Source organism: Musa acuminata, chromosome BXJ1-4, assembly GCF_036884655.1.
Source record: "Musa acuminata AAA Group cultivar baxijiao chromosome BXJ1-4, Cavendish_Baxijiao_AAA, whole genome shotgun sequence".
In the NCBI taxonomy this organism is placed as follows: domain Eukaryota; kingdom Viridiplantae; phylum Streptophyta; class Magnoliopsida; order Zingiberales; family Musaceae; genus Musa; species Musa acuminata.
The window spans coordinates 7,315,123-7,333,702 of NC_088330.1; the positions used below are offsets into that span (position 1 = coordinate 7,315,123).

General features: G+C 37.4%; 2 protein-coding genes across 20 annotated transcripts; one reads left to right on the forward strand and one right to left on the reverse strand.

Moving 5' to 3' along the window:
* The first annotated feature begins 2,154 nt into the window (after nt 1–2,154).
* Nucleotides 2,155–6,967, forward strand: LOC135644602 (UPF0400 protein C337.03-like). The gene is made up of 7 exons (XM_065162329.1): nt 2,155–2,645; nt 3,064–3,311; nt 4,793–4,951; nt 5,052–5,208; nt 5,315–5,457; nt 5,558–5,593; nt 6,040–6,967. Exons 1-7 carry the CDS (start codon nt 2,570–2,572, stop codon nt 6,838–6,840), a joined length of 1,620 nt encoding a protein of 539 aa, XP_065018401.1. The 5' UTR covers nt 2,155–2,569; the 3' UTR covers nt 6,841–6,967.
* LOC135644606 (UBP1-associated protein 2B-like) lies at nt 5,794–17,824 on the reverse strand. 19 transcript variants are annotated; one of them, XR_010498525.1, is made up of 9 exons: nt 16,306–17,824; nt 15,438–15,611; nt 10,427–10,641; nt 9,406–9,671; nt 9,009–9,315; nt 8,747–8,885; nt 8,584–8,670; nt 7,346–8,031; nt 5,794–7,263 (listed from the first exon to the last, which is right to left on the reverse strand). XR_010498525.1 is itself a non-coding variant. In XM_065162393.1 (2 exons), the coding sequence occupies exon 1, from the start codon at nt 17,764–17,766 to the stop codon at nt 16,306–16,308; it is 1,461 nt and encodes a 486-aa protein (XP_065018465.1). In that variant the 5' UTR covers nt 17,767–17,824; the 3' UTR covers nt 15,853–16,188. The 19 variants fall into 19 exon arrangements, 1 of the variants encoding a protein (XP_065018465.1); XR_010498534.1 differs by having other exon boundaries at nt 5,794–8,031; nt 10,427–10,597; nt 15,438–15,538; XR_010498530.1 differs by having other exon boundaries at nt 5,794–8,031; nt 15,438–15,538.
* Between the last annotated feature and the right edge of the window lie 756 nt (nt 17,825–18,580).

Genomic DNA, 18,580 nt, shown 5'->3' on the forward strand with positions numbered 1-18,580 from the left:
GTTTAAATTAATAATATTAATATTTTTTATAAAATAAAATTAATAATAATTTTATTAAAAAATATATATATATATTATAATAATACTCAAATACAAAGATCTCCTAACATAAATAATAATATTTATTAATATTACATCATATGGTTCAATGGAATCAAACGATTGGCACTTACTCACAATCAATTCAATCCCAACCTAATTCGAATTAGGTACATGGTTGACTCATTAAACATCTAGACTTACTATCTCAGTCTACATATTAATATGATAATGAGTCTGAATACAAATACAAGATATAATAAAAATTAATCCCTATCCTCATTTATGCTTCCATCCTCACCCTATTTTGGATGAATCCTATGGATATAATAATACCTTAAGATATATGTGATATTTTATTTAGAAAGAAACATTAAGTTTCATTACTTAACTGAGAAGAAAATTGCAACTATTAAAGGGTAAAAAAAAATCCTTTCCAAATATACTCGATACTAAATAGCTTGAGTTGGGCTGACATTATTTAGAAACATCTTGGGACCCTCTTTGCCGTACCAACACCTCTCACCAAACTAATGAAGATGAAACACTGCATTTATCTTTATCATTATAAATATGAAGGGTTGAGGGAAAGAAAAATAGAAGAATAATCCTCACAAGCAAGACAAGACAACTAAATACAGCAACTCTCTGTGGACTATCCACAATGGTACAGAAATATGAATGTTCAGAAATATTAGATATGATGAGGGATGAAAAGGTTGGATTATATTTTTGAGTTCAATTAGATATCAAAGAATCCCCCCCCCCCCCCCCCCCTTGCAATTAGATTGACCCTAACATTGACAAAAGGTGCAAGAAAAAGCTTGACTCTAAGTGGAAGACTTCCTTATATGATTGACAGATGAAGTTTAATCCTGTGTTATACCTATCATATTATTTAGATTTGGTATAGGTTTAAGTTAACTCTGGGTGATCATATTTTTTTTTTTATTAATTATATATAGCATGTTTATGGCAAAAAAGTAGAATTAATTATTATAGAATAACAAATATTTCGCTAATGATTTTAATATACAAGTAGAGATGTGAATTTAATATATGGTGTCCATTGTTGGGGAACAATCCTTAATTATATAGTGATATTACTACCATATAAAACATGAGTAGTATTGTGCACATTTACCATAAAAATTGTTACAATGGACAGACCTAAATTATATCATTCGATTAAGATCCAAAGAAACCAACATCTTAAAGAATAACTCATTAAAATTTCAATCTACCCAATGCAAAATCAATCCTATAAATCAAAAAATTATTTTCAAATCTCACGTAGTTCATATGTGAGATTTGTATGATTATATCAAAATTTAATTAATAGAAATTATCATTTTAGAAAATAATAATATTTATTTTAGGAAAATAACAAATTCAACTCAAACTTTGGAAAATAATCTAACATATGAGTACCATAAATAGATGAAAATTATGAAAGTTTTGTCATACTTCAAAATAATAACAACTTTTCCCATGAAATTTCTCAATAAAATAAAAAATAATTAGTTGACTAATTTTCTCCACAAAATTAGACCGAAAAATCGTCCGTTAATATATACCCATGTAAAGCCAAAAATATTTTTGTGTATCCTTTTAATTTATCATTGATTGTTAGTGAGACTCTAATTTGTGTGTTTTTTTTTATGATTCATTATGATGCTAAAAATATATAAATTATTTTAGGATTTTATATTTCATATGAGTCTTTAACTCAAATAATTACTGGTAATCATGATGAAAAATGGTTAGACATATGTAGAAGGCCCTTATATTTGGAGATACATATTCTCCATGAAAGACATATATATATATATATATATATATATATATATATATATATATATATATATATATATATATATATTCCCTCCTTTTGTTGTTGATCATATTCCCTAATAATAAATTCCCTATTTTTCCAAACATGCTTTGAAGTGCGCACCTTACGATCCAAATCCGACGGTCGAAAAATACTGATCGAATGGGACCAAAAAGAGACCGCTTTGGGCGGCCGTTGATATGCTTGCCGATACCGATATAGACTCCGGTGCGCGTAGCGCTCTCTGTTATATTCCTCCCGTCCGTTCCTAAAATGGAAGATTATCGTTAAAAACGCGACCAAAGGGGAGAAGGCAAACGTTAGAGCAACCCCCAAACCCTAGCTAGGATCTGTCTCCTCGTCCCATTCCCCCCACTTCTTCCGATCTAACGCGAGCGGGCTCGACAGTGCCGGAGACCAGACGCGGTTTCGCATTCGATCCGCCCTCCTGTTAGGGTTTATTTTGCTTTCTACTGGTGATGATTTTGTTTGTTCGGGTCCCGTAATCGAACTTGCTCCGGAAAATTTCTCCTCTTTCTTGTTCTTAGTAGCTCAATTGGGCGAGTTCGTTGTGTTTAAGACTCAAGGTGGAATCTTGTGGCCTTTCCGGTGCTCGAGTTTGCAGATATTTCTAGGGCTTCTACTGATCCGAAGTGTTGGTGGGGGTTTCTCGGTGGGATAGACGGAAGGGGTGGGATGAATAGTGTTTTCCATGAGCAGATACTGGCGGATAAGCTTTCGAAGCTCAACAGCACTCAGCAATGTATCGAGAGTATCCTTTCCAATCGGTTTCATGCATATTTTAGTCAATTTAATACGCTTGTCTCCTGGCATCTTCAAAAGTAGGTGCAGCTTTTCTTCGCTGTGCATAAAGCAGGAAAATTGGATGGATTGCTGTTCTTGTCAGTCATGAACTTGTGGTGTTTCAAAACATTTATTTTTTGTGGCTTCAGTGCCCTATCACTAATGCGGAGTACAATTTTCTATTTGAGCTGATCTTTTAGCTTCTGGTTCGTGGATCTTGATTTTCCATCTTACCGCAGGCGAGAAGTTGCATTTTAGTAGTTACTGTGACAATATTTATCTTTTTCTGACTGCTCATATTTGGTTGATCTTTTGTGGTCTTCTCCTTATGTTTGGCTGGTGATTACAACAACTGAATGTGATACCTTAACTTGGTTCATTCATAGCTTTGTCGCATTGGTGTATTTTTCACCGAAAGCATGCAGAACAGGTTATCCAAACTTGGGATAAGCAATTCCATGGTTCACAAAAGGAACAGAAGGTTCCTTTTCTATATCTTGCCAATGATATCTTACAGAACAGCAAGCGTACTGGAACTGAATTTGTCAGTGAATTTTGGAAGGTTCTTCCGGCAGCACTTAAGGATGTTCTTGAGAATGGTGATGAACATGGGAAGAATGTTGTCTCCCGACTGGTTCGTCCTATTTACTGATTTGGTTACATACTTGTTATGATTGTTCTTTTAAGATTTCTTTTTCTCATTTGCACAGCTTGTCATCCTTTCAAATGAAGAATTATATCTCCTTGATAATATGCCACCTTCCATTATCTTCGTTTGCAAAGTTGTGATGTAGTGTTTCTTGCTGCACCTAGTGAAGAAAGGAACACCTGAATGAACATGCTTACAATCTTCATGTTATAGACTAGTCAAGGCATGTTGGGCTTTCTCGTATATCTATATGATATCTCTCTGTCTCATTTTTCTAGGGGAGCACTAGTAGCAGAAGCCTTGAATGATGACTGTTTTCTTCCTGATGAATTGCCTTTTTATGCTTACTGTTCCCATGCTGATTCTTTAAAGTGGCTGCTAGTCTTTGATGAACACAGATGTAAAAAGAAATAAAAAAATATATAATAGATTATGAAGACTGACAGTATCGAAAGTTATATCCAGCGAACTGAACTCAAAAGAGTAGCCCAGTGACATCACAGTAATTATGGAACTTGCTTACAGGCTGTTCTGCATCTGCTGTCGCAGATTGTGGTAGAATGCATTACCCATATGTGTTTAAGCATTTCCATTTCTCCACATAATCACCTATTTTTGCCCAATATGCTGTCAAGTGTCTCGAACAGTTTTTTTGAATGCTGGTATATAAAGCTTAATGTAGTAGACATATTCATCTGCTCAAGACCTGCTATTCCATTGGTGGAGTTAATTGCATATTGTCCATATGATGATAGTTTGTTGAACACTCAAATCCTAGTTTATTTAATTTCCTTTGACTTCTTCTATTTGTCTGTACACCTGACAAGAAGATAATTGTATTGTAGCCAACTTTCTAGTTCATTGCTATCTGCGATGTGTTCAATTAATGTGTTGATTGTTTGTGCCGATGTCTCTTTTTTTATATAAACCCATGCATTTTAACTAGATAGGTACATGCATTTGTTTACGTTGATTGTGTTATTGATCAAGCATCTTATGTAGTTCACTTATTAGTTCATGAGGTTCTCCTTAAAAGGCAAGGTACACTTTCTTCACCTATACTACCAAAGATAGTGCTTTTTCAAGAGCTTTGCCATGAAACATAAATGCTGAAACTTTAGAAGTAGCAATTTTGCCTAGCTTGGCCATTTACTAGCCATCCTTGTAATTTTAACAGTGACCTGAAACATCTGAAACTGATAAAAGTATATGGCATATGCTTTGTTTTCTGTAAACTTTTATCATTGAGACACTATGGTAGTGAAATTGTCATCATTACATAGTCAGAAAATTTATAGCTTGGGCCACTGATGGACCTTATATATGAACTAACAAAGAATTTAATGTTGTAAACATATGACGAATGTCATGAATTTCTGCATTTCTAAAGGTGGAATTCGAAGTATGTTAAGATTGCCAAATTGAATGTTGCTACTGATACATGGCTGGATCATTAATTACTATAGGTTGATATATGGGAGCAAAGAAGAGTGTTCGGGTCACGTGCACGCGGCCTGAAAGAATTGATGCTTGGAAGTGAACCTCCACCTACCTTGGAATTGAACAAAAAACGTTCACGTAGTTCTGTCAAAATCATAAGGAGAGACTCACGATCTGTAAAGATAGTAAGATCAAAGTCCTTTGTATTCTATATTGTAAGTATTTTTATGTACATGATACAAATTGAGAAGAAAATGGCTAAATATGCAATTGTTATGATACCAGAAATTATCTGTAGGAGGGACAGCAGAAAAAATTGTAACTGCACTGCACAATGTACTCAGCGAACACTCCAGTGAGGAGTTGGACTTGAACAAATGCAAGGCTGCTGTCAGGCATGTTGGAAAATTGGAAAAGGATGTCGAAAGTGCCTGTAATCATGGTAAATAATTGCTAATGGTCATGCATGCAAAGTTTCTCTTATTTGGTACCTTCACAATTACATTATATTGATTCTCTTGAGACCATTTGTTTAAATTTTGCTTCAGAGGGAGATCCTCGCAGGGAGTCATTGGCAAATGAGTTACAGGTGGAAGAGGCAACATTGAACGAATGTGTTGAGAAGCTTAAGCTAATTGAAGCAAATCGTGCAGCCCTTGTGACTCACTTAAAAGAAGCACTATCGGAACAGGTTTGTGAGTATTCAAATAGGAACTTTGTCAATTATGCTTGTCTATTGAGAAAAGGACCTGCTTTTGAATTTTGTTTGTTGGTTTGTGAATTTCGTTCAGGAATCTGACTTGGAGAATGTTCGCACACAGTTACAGGTGTGTAATGTGGTTTTACTTTCTTGAATTTCTTGAAAAAGAAATGATAGGAATACCATGTTCTGCTGTAATTTATGGTCATTGTTTACTTGTCAATGTTGTTGATGATGTGTGTTTGTTTAAATGTTGGGTTGCATTTCTGAGCCAACATAGTGTACAGGTGATATGGTCTTTGCTTGTGGTCATTTGCAATAGGGTCATCACATAATAAAATTCTCAATTAATCTTCTTGTAGCCTGCAAAACATCAGATGGTTTCTTTGCAGTAGTGAAACTGTGGATAGCATGGAGCTAGACCTTCCCTTTACAACAATTCATCCATGGCTAGTAGGAATAGTGATGATTCATGGAAACCTGCTCTTGCAAATGTTGTTGCACATGCTCCACTCTTGTTTAGTTGCACTTCTAGCTTTCCTTTTACTGATGAAAAGATCTGTCCAATGACAGCTAGCCCAAGCCATGGTTGACGAGGCTGCCAACATGCAGAGGAGGCTTAACAATGAGCCAGTTGTGATGACGACCAAACCACCATCCACAATGGAACCACGAAAGCCAGTTTTGAATAGTCCACCAGACAAAGATCCAAAGAAGACTGCTGCTGCAATTGCTGCGGAGGTCGCCGATAAGCTTGCAGCTTCAACTCATTCCCAGCAAATCATGACCTCGGTTCTTTCCACCTTTGCTGCAGAGGAGGCCAAGAATGCAGGTCTGGCTGCATCAACTACTACTACGTCTAATTCCTTTTCTGCAGCCCCACCAGATAGGAGGATAAAAGCCGAGAAGCCCTTGCCAATTTCCGATACCACTGCCACTGCCTTCATACCTGTTCAACCGATTGTTGTTCCAACGCCCCATCAGGCTCAAGCCGTTTTGTTGCAGCAGAATCCTGTACAAAGCCAAGCTTCGGCACCACAGACACAGTACAGTATGTACCCAGTTTCAACACAACAGTACCTGCAACACCCTGGAGGTGTCATGATTGGACTACCCTACACCTACAGTGCCCTACCTCCACCACCACCACCTCAACCTCAGATGATAAATATGGGAAGGCCATCACCTTCAGCTCAGCAGCAACAGCCGATGGCTTTGATTCAACAGCCACCACCTCCACCACCACTGACCATGAACCAGCCAATGCAGATAACTCAACAGCCACCCAAGTTTGCACTTCAACAGCCAGCACCCCCTAGTTATAGGCCCCTGCAACAGCCTGGCATAACATTTTACCATGCTCAAACACAATAACCCGAGCCCAAATTCTATTTGTGATGTACACACTTCCTAATTACCACAGCTAATTTATTGTACTGTTTCTTGTGGAATGATTTTGCTAGATGAGCTTAATGTAGAGGTGGGATCTTTTCCTGTGTCATATCTCATTACAGAATAGTCGGTATGTGAAATAAACATTTTGCAGTTCTCTTTCAGAAAAGAAAGTTTCAGTGACGTAGTTGCCATGGTACGTCAATATCAGGATGGGCAAAGCACAGGTTTCATGAATAAATCAGGCAATTGTCCGAAGTGTTTCGTGTTTGGCATGTATTCATTTTCCAGTTTAACTTCAGAAGCATTTGCTTGTTTCAAGATCAGCCGAAATATAGGCTTCTGGGATTGTTTTACGATCGGAATGAACCCGCGTTGTGCTACTGAGAATTCGTGATTTGGTGCCTGTGAATAATTAATTATTCTTACTAACATGTGACTGGGAAAAGCCAATATAGTCTGTGGATATGTAATTATGTTGCATTACCTGCCTTACATCGTAAGCACCCAAACTCGAACAAGTTGATGGCTAGCAAACATTTCAGCTTTGCCTAGAACATCATCTTCTTCATCTTGCTCGTGGTACCAGGGTAGAAATCTCTCTCGCCAGCTTAGTACCAATATTTGCCAATCTGGACATGGTAATCACAAGGCTTCTCATGAAGTTCTAGAGATTTGAGGGAACAGCCTCAAGCACATGAGATTTCAGCTGAATTCTCAAACTGAAACAGACCCCGCCGCCAATAATGTAAACGACTGATGCTGAAAACGACTCTTTGAGGAAGCAAAATCTGAAAGCTGCCTGTGTTGCATCTTTTTCTTCCTTTAGTGAACTAAAACCTCGCTCCACTGAAGAATACAGTACCTTATATGTATGCTGTCCTGGCATCAGAAATGAGTTCTAACAAAAATCCAACTGGAGTGTTGTTCTACAGATGATCCATATTACTGCTTTACCAAAATGTCGTGCTCACAAGATCTAACTGTAAGCCAGGCTCCCTGGGTTTGCACAGCTAATGTAGTTTTTTTCGTGTCAGTTGAGTTGCAGTAGCTTCTTCTGTCTTCGACTTCTAAAATATGACAGTTCAATTTTTCAGATCCTTTTAAGACTTGCTGCAGCTCAGGTTGGGGAAGACATTTGGACAGCTGGGCTTCATATGGTGATATATTGTCCTGCAGCAGTTGTTACTCGGAAGATGATGAAAGATGCCAACAATATCACACTTGCTTAATGAATTTAGTTTTTTAATTTTTTTTTATGAAATTATGAGTATATAGCTCTTTTTTTTCAAAACCACAGAGACTCCCTTTTGGACAATATTGTTCTTTGGCAAGTGAAATTTCATATGACGTCCAGCCTAGTGACATGGGTGAGATTTCGGTTTATGCTTGGGAGAAAAGGAAAGAAAAATTATGTACAAAAGTTCCTTCTGGTTTCTGACAATTTCCTTAAAAAGCCTACGGCTAATAGGGAACATGAGAAGGTCGACTACTAAACAAGTTTGCATCCTCACCGCGAACATATAAAGTATAATTTCAGCATGCACAAATGCAGCATTAGCAGAATGGAAAACACTAGTTACGCTGATGCAGTTTAGAGGCACGGTTGTGTAACCGTTATTCACCCCCATGGTATCTTAGTAGGCCTGATCATTAACTAAAACATGATGCTGTAAATAAGATAGCACTTTGTAAACAAATTGCAGCCTTTCAGTACATTTTTACCTGGTTGATCAAACACAATGAGCTGCTGCAAAGCAATGATTCCCCAAGTGGACAACCTTTTTTACATGCCAAGTTCTCTGTAAAAGACTATCAAACAAAAACTTGTTAATCAAAATATCCTTTACCGAAGTTTTTTGTGGTGAATTGGAAATTTATCTTGAACCTTTAAGCAAGAGGTTTCAGCTCAAGGATTGGTGGTAACATAGATCAGGTGGCGGCTTATATTGTGGAAACAACTGTCATCAATGGAGTGCTTGCCTCACGGATCGCTTGATAAGGAGGCTTGCACCAGGGGTGACCTGCTGTCACCATACATGTTTGTGTTAGCTGCTATGTTTACAACATATCAAAAGAAAACAATTCTTTGCAAGGCAACAAGCTACAAAACTCAAACTCGACATGGACAGGTCAAAGGTTTGCCTTACTGGTCCAAACCGATGTGACAGCCAATCGACAACACGGTAAGTGCCACCCCATGCCGATGTGCCAAGTGTCACCATGACAGGGCGTGCCGACGACACAAAAAAAAAGACCAAAAATTGCTCTAAAATTATCTGAAAATAAAAAAAAAATTAGATTAAGGTTTTTAAGTTGGAAATAAATATAAATTTAGTATAATTTCATCAAAAATATTCTAAATTATGAAAAAATAGTGGTACATATCTTTTTTTGAGCTTTGAGGAGTAGCTTTGTGACAGATTTCAGACCATCCTTCTGTTGATATTGAATTATCTAGAAAGAAATGATTTGAATTGTTAGATTATGAGTAAACTTTAAGATTCAAATGAATCAAATAATAAATGAATCGATCAATGGATATACCTGGTTCTACCACCAAAAAAAACGATAGGATTCCTCGAGTAGGGGATTGACTCTCTAACGTTGCCACCGTCATCGGTTGAGGCACTGTTGTCCACGTCGCTGCCACATCTATGGACTAAGCAGGTTGATGAATGCGATTGAGAAGTTGTCTCGTCGCCCAACTCAATTCTTTCCAACGGATGAATTGAGGTAGTAGAAAGGGTTTACAACCCTTAAATCTGGTTCAAACGATCAAATGGACCGTTTGAATTCAACAAATTCTAACCCTTCATTGATAACAAACCCGTCAAGAAGATAAAAGGAACAATGAGTACTTTCAATCCGTAGGCCAAAAGATAAAGTACAATTTTTTTAAAATATTAAAGAAATCAACGATGAGTACTTTCAATCCGTAGTGCTTTGGATTCATCTAAGAGCACATATTTATATTGGCCAAAAGATAAAGTATAAATTTTTTTAAATAATGAAGAAATCAACCATAGCCCAACAGATCTCCTTACCCTCATTTATTTATCTTAATTTAAATCCTTAACTTTTGTTTCATCTAATCCTAACTATTCGGAAAAAAATAAATTTTTTCTTTAGCCAAAGCTTTAGTAAAAATATCGACAAATTGATCTTCGATATTACAGTAGTTCATTTGAATTTCTTCTTTATCAACTAGTTTACAAATGAAATGATGTCAAACTTCGATGTGTTTGGTATGCCCGTCGAAGATAGGATTTTTCGTCATTGCAATAATTGACTTGTTGTCGTAGTAGATTTTAATTCGTCCATCTTGCTTTTTTTCGTCATTGAATTAATCTTATCACACCCTCTTGATTCAAAATAGTTGAGATTAGATGAAACAAAATATAAGAATTTAGATTAAGATAAATAGATGAGAGTAAACAGATCTATTAGGCTATGGTGGATTTCTTCATTATTTAAAAAAACTTATACTCTATCTTTTGGCTAATATAAATAAGTGTTCTTTTATGAATCCAAAGTACTACAAAAACATTAAAAGTTTCTTTGTTACCTTCATTGGAGTTCCTCTGACTCTCATTTGATTGACCTCGTCCCCTTCCTCGAGCGTCAGATCGTCCATAGCCTCTACCATTTTGATCTCTCCCTTGAGATTTGATTTCTGAATTTTTCTTTTGATCCTTCTAATCTATCTTCATTTGAAGAACATGTTCTGACGTTTCATCTGAAGATATGTTCACTTTTTGTTCATGAACTAAAAGCGAGCCCCTTAATTCATCAAAAAACAATATACTTATATCTTTAGCTTCTTATATAGTAGTAGAAATTATATCAAATTTTGGAGATAAACTCCATAAAACTTTTTTTATAACTGTTTGATCTTTAGGTTCTCACCATAAGACCTCATTTGGTTCACAATAGAAGAGACTTTAAAAACAAAAACCAACAATAGATTTAGAATCTTTCATCATAAGAATTTTGAATTCATGTCAAAGAATTTAAAGCTTTGAAGTTTTTACCTTATCTATACCTCCAAACACACTTTAATGGTTTTCAAGCTTCAGTTGATGTTGATGCCAACATCAACAGACTTACGGGCAATATAGAGTCTATACTGAGTGAAACGATCAAAATCCGACCGTTATAGACTAGTACAAGTTAATAACGATTGAATTTCGTTCGTACCGCCCGATAGAGACCACAAATCGCTCGATACAAGGCCCCCTATTATGGATCGCCCGTTACAGGGCAGTCTACGTGTTAATCCCCTATCAGACTGGTCTATACCGCCTATACCACCTGATACAGGTCGACACGACGAACCTTGGACAAGTCTACAACTTACAAAAAGTACCTTGATATTCTCTCGAGCTATGATGCAACAAACTTGAATTTCCAATTGATTTTGTTTTGTTTGTACAAATAGCATAATTGACAACAAATTTTTTAACATCTACAATTAACTAATTCGGTGGTATTCCTGGTAGAGCTTCCCAGAGTGCTATCGTGTAACATCGGACTTCCCCCTACAAGTATTTGTGATGTCTGATTTCTCAGATAGGCTCAAGAGTGGTGATTGGTGACTTCTCATTGCCAAGGTTGCCAATCACTGGGAAAGCTAGCACTATTATCTCTTTCCTCTAGTTGCACAAGGGAAAGAGGCTGATCCGACTATTCCATCACAAAACCCATCAGATCAGGGACATGAGAAGTCCATATAAATATATCACTATCCCAAAGTAGTGAAACCTCATACCTTACTTTGACATGGCAGAAATTATCTTAATATTCCTAAAACTGCTTACAATGACCAAGTTATGGGGGATCATCTTCCAGATTACTTTCCTAGTTAAACATGCTACATCTAACAATATCAAACAAAACAGCATCATAACTAGTGAATAAGATTGTGATGAAATAATTAAGGTCAATAGATTCCAAACCAGCCCAAAAAGTTTTTTATTCTCTAATGAACATTCAAAAATGACAAAACACACAAAACACAAGATGGTAAAAAGACTGAAATATCATACATCACATATGGCAAACTGATGGTTGCAACATTAAGGCGCATGAAAACCATTATATTAACAGCAACAAAGACTTCGAAAGTGAAATAATTCGATTATTTTATTTCTGGTATGCACTTCATTTGGAATTCAAAATTTATTCAGTCATGAGTTCTTCCAGAAGACCTCAATTCTTTAAGATCCTATCAAACAATTTATGTCAGCTGAAATCTCCTATCCAAATCTTACATGGATCACCTGCAAGAATCCTTTTTCTATCCTATTTTTATCATAGATGGAAAATTGTCAGGGTACCACCACAGTTTCTAGACACAAGTTAGCATCTAAAAAGAAAACTTATAGCCAAATTATCAAACTAAGATTTTGTAATACCCTAATTTTAAATAGGGTATATATTATAATCTCACTTCATAAGTGGAGCCTAGAGTTAGGAGTAACTCTCTCCCCTTTATTTGCAGCCTTCATCCCCCTCCCTAATCATTAGGGAGAGGGCAACTATCGAGAAGGAGAAGATGATGACATTTGGAAATCACCTATAGAAGACAAAGATAGAGATATGAATCTTTGGTTGTTGCTATCTTCTCTAGATATTGTGATATAGGAATCCGAATCCTTGGCTTTCCCTATCATCTCTAAATGTTATAATATAGGGACCGTTCTTTCCTCTCCTTGCTATCACTTGATGTTAATCTTCTTCTTTTTTTTTATGGATATTTATATTGCATTGATCAATATGAATATCTTCCACAAATGAATTAATATTATTATTTAGTATCATAGTATTCACAGTTCCACAGAAACATATCAGCCCTCGAATATTACAACCATATCCATAGGCTTTATTGATCAATCCTCCAGTATTATAAATTAGATCTCAAGAAAATATAGATCATCACTAACATAATTTGGATCAATTTCCAATATTTAACAATTCTTTATAATTAAATTGATATTTAATTCATGTGAATAAGTTTAGTGCTTAACATAAACCTTTCTATCAAGCAAATCAAATTGTCATGTCAAACTTATAAGGATTATAATAACTTCTACACATGACTACATACGATAGAAACTAAGATTAATAAGAGTTACCTCACCAACTGCAGAAACACTTGGACTAATAAACAAAATTGATGCAAATATCTTATGTTCAAAATCCTTTCCAACATAGATTTAGTTTTAACAAATAAATAGGTTCATGCGTTAATCGGATGACTTGTGTCCACTATGACTCTAAATAATAATATTGATTCATTCGTAGAAGATATTATAATCAGTCAAAGCAACATAAGCATCAATAAATTGAAGAAAAAAATAAAAGATTAACATCAAGGAGATAGCAATGAGAGAAGAAGAGGGTCCCTCCATCATAACATCTAAAGATAAGGAAAAGTCAAGAATTTGGATCCCTACATCATAACATCTAAAGCTAATGAAAAGTCAAGAATTTGGATCCCTACATCATAACATCCAAAGAAGATAGAGAGAGTCAAATATTTGAATGTCTACCTCTATCTTTTGTAGGTGATGCCCTAACATCATCCTCTCCTCGATAACTTTTTATCATGATTAGGGTGGGAAGATGATGACTACATATAAAGAGAAGTGGGGTTAATCCTAACTCTGACTTCCACTTATGAAGTGATAATACAAAATTGCCCCTATTAAAATTAGGGCGTTACAACTCTAGCATCTTTATATATGATAATTAAAACTACTTATCACTCCTACCAACTGAATAATGTGCCACCATCTAATGCTACATTTCCCTCCCGTCGTCATTAAAAGCTCATATTGCTTGAGAAGGTAAACATGGCTACATGATAGACAGGACATGGTTTGAAAAACTGGTCAGACCAATCTGTACCGACTATATTTAAAAACCACACAATTTTGCTTGGTCAGTTTGCAACTGGATTTTTTTTTTTTTTTGCAGATAGTGACAACTGTCTTTTTAGTTTATTTTCCTACCACACTCCTCTCTATCCCAATTGTCTTTTTAGTTTATTTTCCTCCCACACTCCTCTCTCTCGCCTTACAGTCTGTTCCCTTGTGTCGTTCACTACCTTGCTACCGCCACTTCTTCATCTCTGGTATCTTCGCCTCATCCTCTCTTCTTCTCCTACTTCACTCATCCTCCTTTATTTCCAAAAGGAGATGCAAGAGATTGAAATGACTGTACCAAAAGTAGAAGAATGATGCCAGTTGACTAAGGATTTTCATATCACTAAATATGTTGTTACATATGGCTTTCATTATTGTTGTTATCATTTTTCAGGCAACTTTACTTTAAAGTTGCATCAGGTATATGCATGCTTGTAACATACTTCTAATTTGTTGGTGCTTTTGAGGAGTTACTGCAATTGAGGTTTAGAAATGTGACAAATGTTTGTGTCACTATATTTTTTGAGACTTCATATCGTTTATTCTAAGGAAGCTTTGTTTTATTTCTAAATTTCATAGATAAGTTATATTAGAAAAATAATTTGGAGAGCAAACACGCCTGGCTGGAATCTTCTTGACATATAGATGTTACCCTCAATAGTGACAGTATGTATCTTTTTTATCCATAGGCCTCCTTCCCTCTTATTCTTAATTTCTTTAATGTTCTCTTACATTTCTATTTCTATACCTCTTCATTCATCATGATTGGCATAAAGACAATAATTATTTCTTCTAACTAAAATGCCTAGCAATGATCAGCGCAGCCTTCAGATCTATGAATGGCGTCAAGATAAAAGACCGAAAAAAAAAAGGTTAAAATATTGAGAAGTGGCACAAATTTTTTAGCTTTTCAGTCAACTCAAACAATAATAAAAACAATAACAATAACTAAAGACAACCCTTCGCTATGATCACAACCTGCAGCCAGAAGATTTGTGCAAATTATGATGCTTTAATTCAGCATGCAACATGATAGGTCTCTACCATCAAGTAGAACTTACAACTATTTGGTGGTCATTGCAGCTAGCAAACTAAAACAAACCAACTTAAAGATTCTTTCATGGCACATAACAGTTAAGAGACATGTGACTGTGAATCTAGTAATCTCAAGTTTCAGGAAGCATGGGCACATATTCTGTTGGAAGAAGCTACATGACCTCCACATAGAAAAAGAACGCTTACAGTAACCTAACAAAGAAAATATAGAATGTTATTAATATTACTGAGACTCTTGTGACATTTCAAAAAAAAATTTCAGAAAATAGAACCCAAACATATTGTTTGACTTTCCTTCAGTGCTAAAAAAGTTGCAATAGTAAGCATATTATCTATATGTCTATGTGGTGAAAGCATGTCAACTTAAAATAATCTATGTCCCAATAATATAAGCTTATTAATTTAAAATGATCCCAATAATATAAATCATCTATCCTGATTGACTTAATTGCATTTCTGTAGAGCAAATCAATATTCAAATGCTTAAAAAAATTAATAGAAAGGACATACCAAAGGTAAAACAAATATTTTAACAGAATAAAATAATATTACTAAACAAGCATGACTATGGAATCAACAACACAAGAGATCTACCTTACAGCTTAAGGATGTAGGAAAAGCATGTTGCGCATCCACAACAGCCTCATCATTGTACATGGTCAATGATCAAATGAGGACACGTCCCATTCTCGAACCTATTGATTTTTGAAAATGTAAACGCCAGCAAGAAACTAGAAGGCAATGCTGTACCAAACCTCAATCGACGACCTATTTAAAGAAACAAAAATACAGTCTAGATGTTTAAAAGAACCATCTAAATCAATCCCGAGTCAAGTTCAAGGTAAAGAGTGCATCTAACAATATAAACTAGTAATGGCAACTCCATCAAAACTTCACTCCTTACGTAGGATTCTAAGATCCAAAATAAACACGTCCAAGACATAAAAATCTGAAAGCAAAAGCAACGCAGAATGTTAGCAACAGCAGCATAGTCTACAATCATCACACCTCAGAGAAGTTATGAATAACTCATTAAGCTCCAAAGAAAACCAATCCCTGAAGCCCACAGATCCAAACTGGCAATCCATAAAGAGAGGAACATTTTTCAAACAACATCAACCACTACAAGAAACAGAGGACCTGAGTTCCAGTGAGAGGAGAAATATTAAAATGAAAGATGAATCCAAAATCCGTACATCCATAAACAACAAGAAAACTAGATAAGCAGTTCCACTGTTTGAACAACTGTTGCATTGGAAGCCTTTCTCGGATATCCAGCGCCAATAGATACTGAAAAGTCATGCGATCTTTAAACAACATGAATAACCACGATCTCGGTGCGAAGCTAGAACAGAGGGAAAACCAATTAGCAAGAAAATCCAACAGCAGGAGATGAGAATAAAAAAAATTTAGTTCCTTAGACTAAGATCAGCAATACAAGTGAAATGAATACATTGTATACCTAAAGTGGACCGTATCCACCCATTGGTCCAGTTGGTGGCCTTGACATTGAACCTGGCGCTGTAGGGTAAGAGCTAACACCTCCTGCTCCTCCTTGTTGAGCAGTTGGATGAGTGCCCTGAAGACCTGGAGGCCCTTGAAACCCTGGCGACCCTTGAAAACCCGTATGCCCCTGAAACCCTGAAGCCACCTGATACCCAGCACTTCCCATTCCATAGCTGGCCATCTGTGCTGTCTGGGGTACGGCTGAAGGAGGTACAGCTTGCTGGGTCCCCGTTGCACCAAATGCAGCAGCAAAAGCAGGATTCAGTGAAGCAAGCATGGCCGGCGTAACTCCAAAAGCTGCTGGATTTTGCCCAGCTGTCGCTAATAGTGTTAGCAACGCAACATTTGGCTGCATTCCCTGTCCAAAGGCTTGTCCTCCCCCCAGGCCAAGAAGCCCCTGTCCCAACATCGCAGCTTGTTGTGCTAACCCGATATCTGATGGTGGCAATGCATAACCAGGCCCATTGAGAGTTCCTGTGCTCGGCACCACATTGGGAGAAGCTGCTGTGTTCTGAACCAGTGCACCCTTACTCTTATTATCAGTGGCCTTCTGACAGTGGAGCAGGTGGCCTTCAAAATTCTTGCTCGGCTCCTCGAGGGCTCTCAAGGCGCCCTCCACCGTCTTATAGACAAAAAGGGCATACCCTTTTGGCTTCCCGGTGTGTCGATCAAAGCCGATGGGGCCCTCCTCGATCTCACCGTACTGGGAGAAGAAGGCGAGGAGGCGGCCACCATCAATGTCGGAATGGACGTTCCCCACGTAGATCTTCCTCGAGATGTTGTCCTGATGCGATGCGGGACCAGGGCCAGGGTTAGGGTTAGGGTTTTGGTGGTGTTGCGACGCGGAATTGTGGTGGTGGAGGGAAGCGGAGGGGCCGGCGGAGGCGAGCTGGCAGGAGGTCATGCGGTTGTCGATGAGCTTCTGGGGACGGCGGAGAGCGCGGCGGGCGGAGCTTCGGTGGCGGAAGAGAACGAAGCCGTAGCCCTTGGATCGGCCGCTGGCCTTGTCGACGATCACGCGGCAATCGTCGATGTCGCCGTAGCGGACGAAGGCGGCGCGGAGGCCCTCAGCGGTGGTGTCCCAGCCGAGGCCGTGAACAAAGAGCTTGCGGTGGACCGGGTCGAGGTCGGCGACGCGGCGGATCTCGGCGAGGGCTGCAGGGTCGGAGGCTGCAGCGAAGCGGAGGAGGCCGACGAGACGGTCCCTGGAGATCGGCTCCAGGAGATTCCCCACGTCGTCGTCGTCGTCGTCCTGGTCGCTTTCGCTGCCTCTGCCGCCGTCCTCGTCGTCAGAGGCCGGCGCCTGGGTGTAGACGACGGGCTGCTGGTGGAGTTGGGGGAGGGGATTATCGGCATGGTTTGGGGCGGCGGGGAGGAGATCGTCCTCTTGGTCGACCTTCCGCTTCTTGGTCGCCATGGACGCGGAATGCGAATTGTCTTAGGGTTCGGCTGCCCCTTTCAGGCTTTAAAGCGACCGAGAGAAAATGATATGTTAGCCGAAGCTTCTGTTTTATACAACAAACAAAGAAAAACATTTGTTTTATGTTTTTCGTTTCCAGAAACAATTAAAAACACAGAAAAACTGATGCCGATGGACGGCAACACTTCACGAGGCGTTTGAAGTTGTTATTTTTATTCTAAAAAATATAAAAATATTTGTTATTTTTCAGAAAATCTGATAGTCACTTATTTCTATATGATACAATTAGTTGTCAATCTAACATAGCGAAAATGATCCAACCTGACTCGTTTTTAATTTTTTTTTATCCCATAAAAAGATTTTTTTTTTTTAGAGTATGTAATATATGAGTTACAATTAGAGGAGCATAAAAATATTTATTATTAGTGTAATGTCTTTTTGGAGAATCCGTTTTTTGTTTTTAGTTTAGATGGATGCATCAAGTGTTGATAAGAAACTTTAATTTATATGTTACTAATGTCCCAAGCTGACACTTTGAATGCTTTGATCACATTGTCGATTAAGATGTATTAGATGCTTCTATGTTTTTGTACCCCTGGCAAATACATAATGTGCAAGAAGATGCTTTTGATGCCTTAATGCTTATGTCTTATATAGATGCATCATTCATGAAAATATATATCGCTCAGTCACTACTCACATATTTTGAAGCTCGTATATTAGATAGGATGTTTTAAGTCGTGAAGTGCTTCAAATATTATTGGTAAATGTATTATGCATAAGAGTAATATTTTAAATAGTGTTGGACACT

Bases quoted from the DNA above. Each gene is read 5' to 3' on its own strand.
- LOC135644602 (XM_065162329.1), top strand. From the start codon at position 2,570: ATGAATAGTGTTTTCCATGAGCAGATACTGGCGGATAAGCTTTCGAAG. The intron at 3,312-4,792 runs GTTCGTCCTATT...TAATTACTATAG, and splicing joins AGAATGTTGTCTCCCGACTG to GTTGATATATGGGAGCAAAG. The intron at 4,952-5,051 runs GTAAGATCAAAG...TTATGATACCAG, and splicing joins ACTCACGATCTGTAAAGATA to AAATTATCTGTAGGAGGGAC.
- LOC135644606 (XM_065162393.1), bottom strand. From the start codon at position 17,766: ATGGCGACCAAGAAGCGGAAGGTCGACCAAGAGGACGATCTCCTCCCC.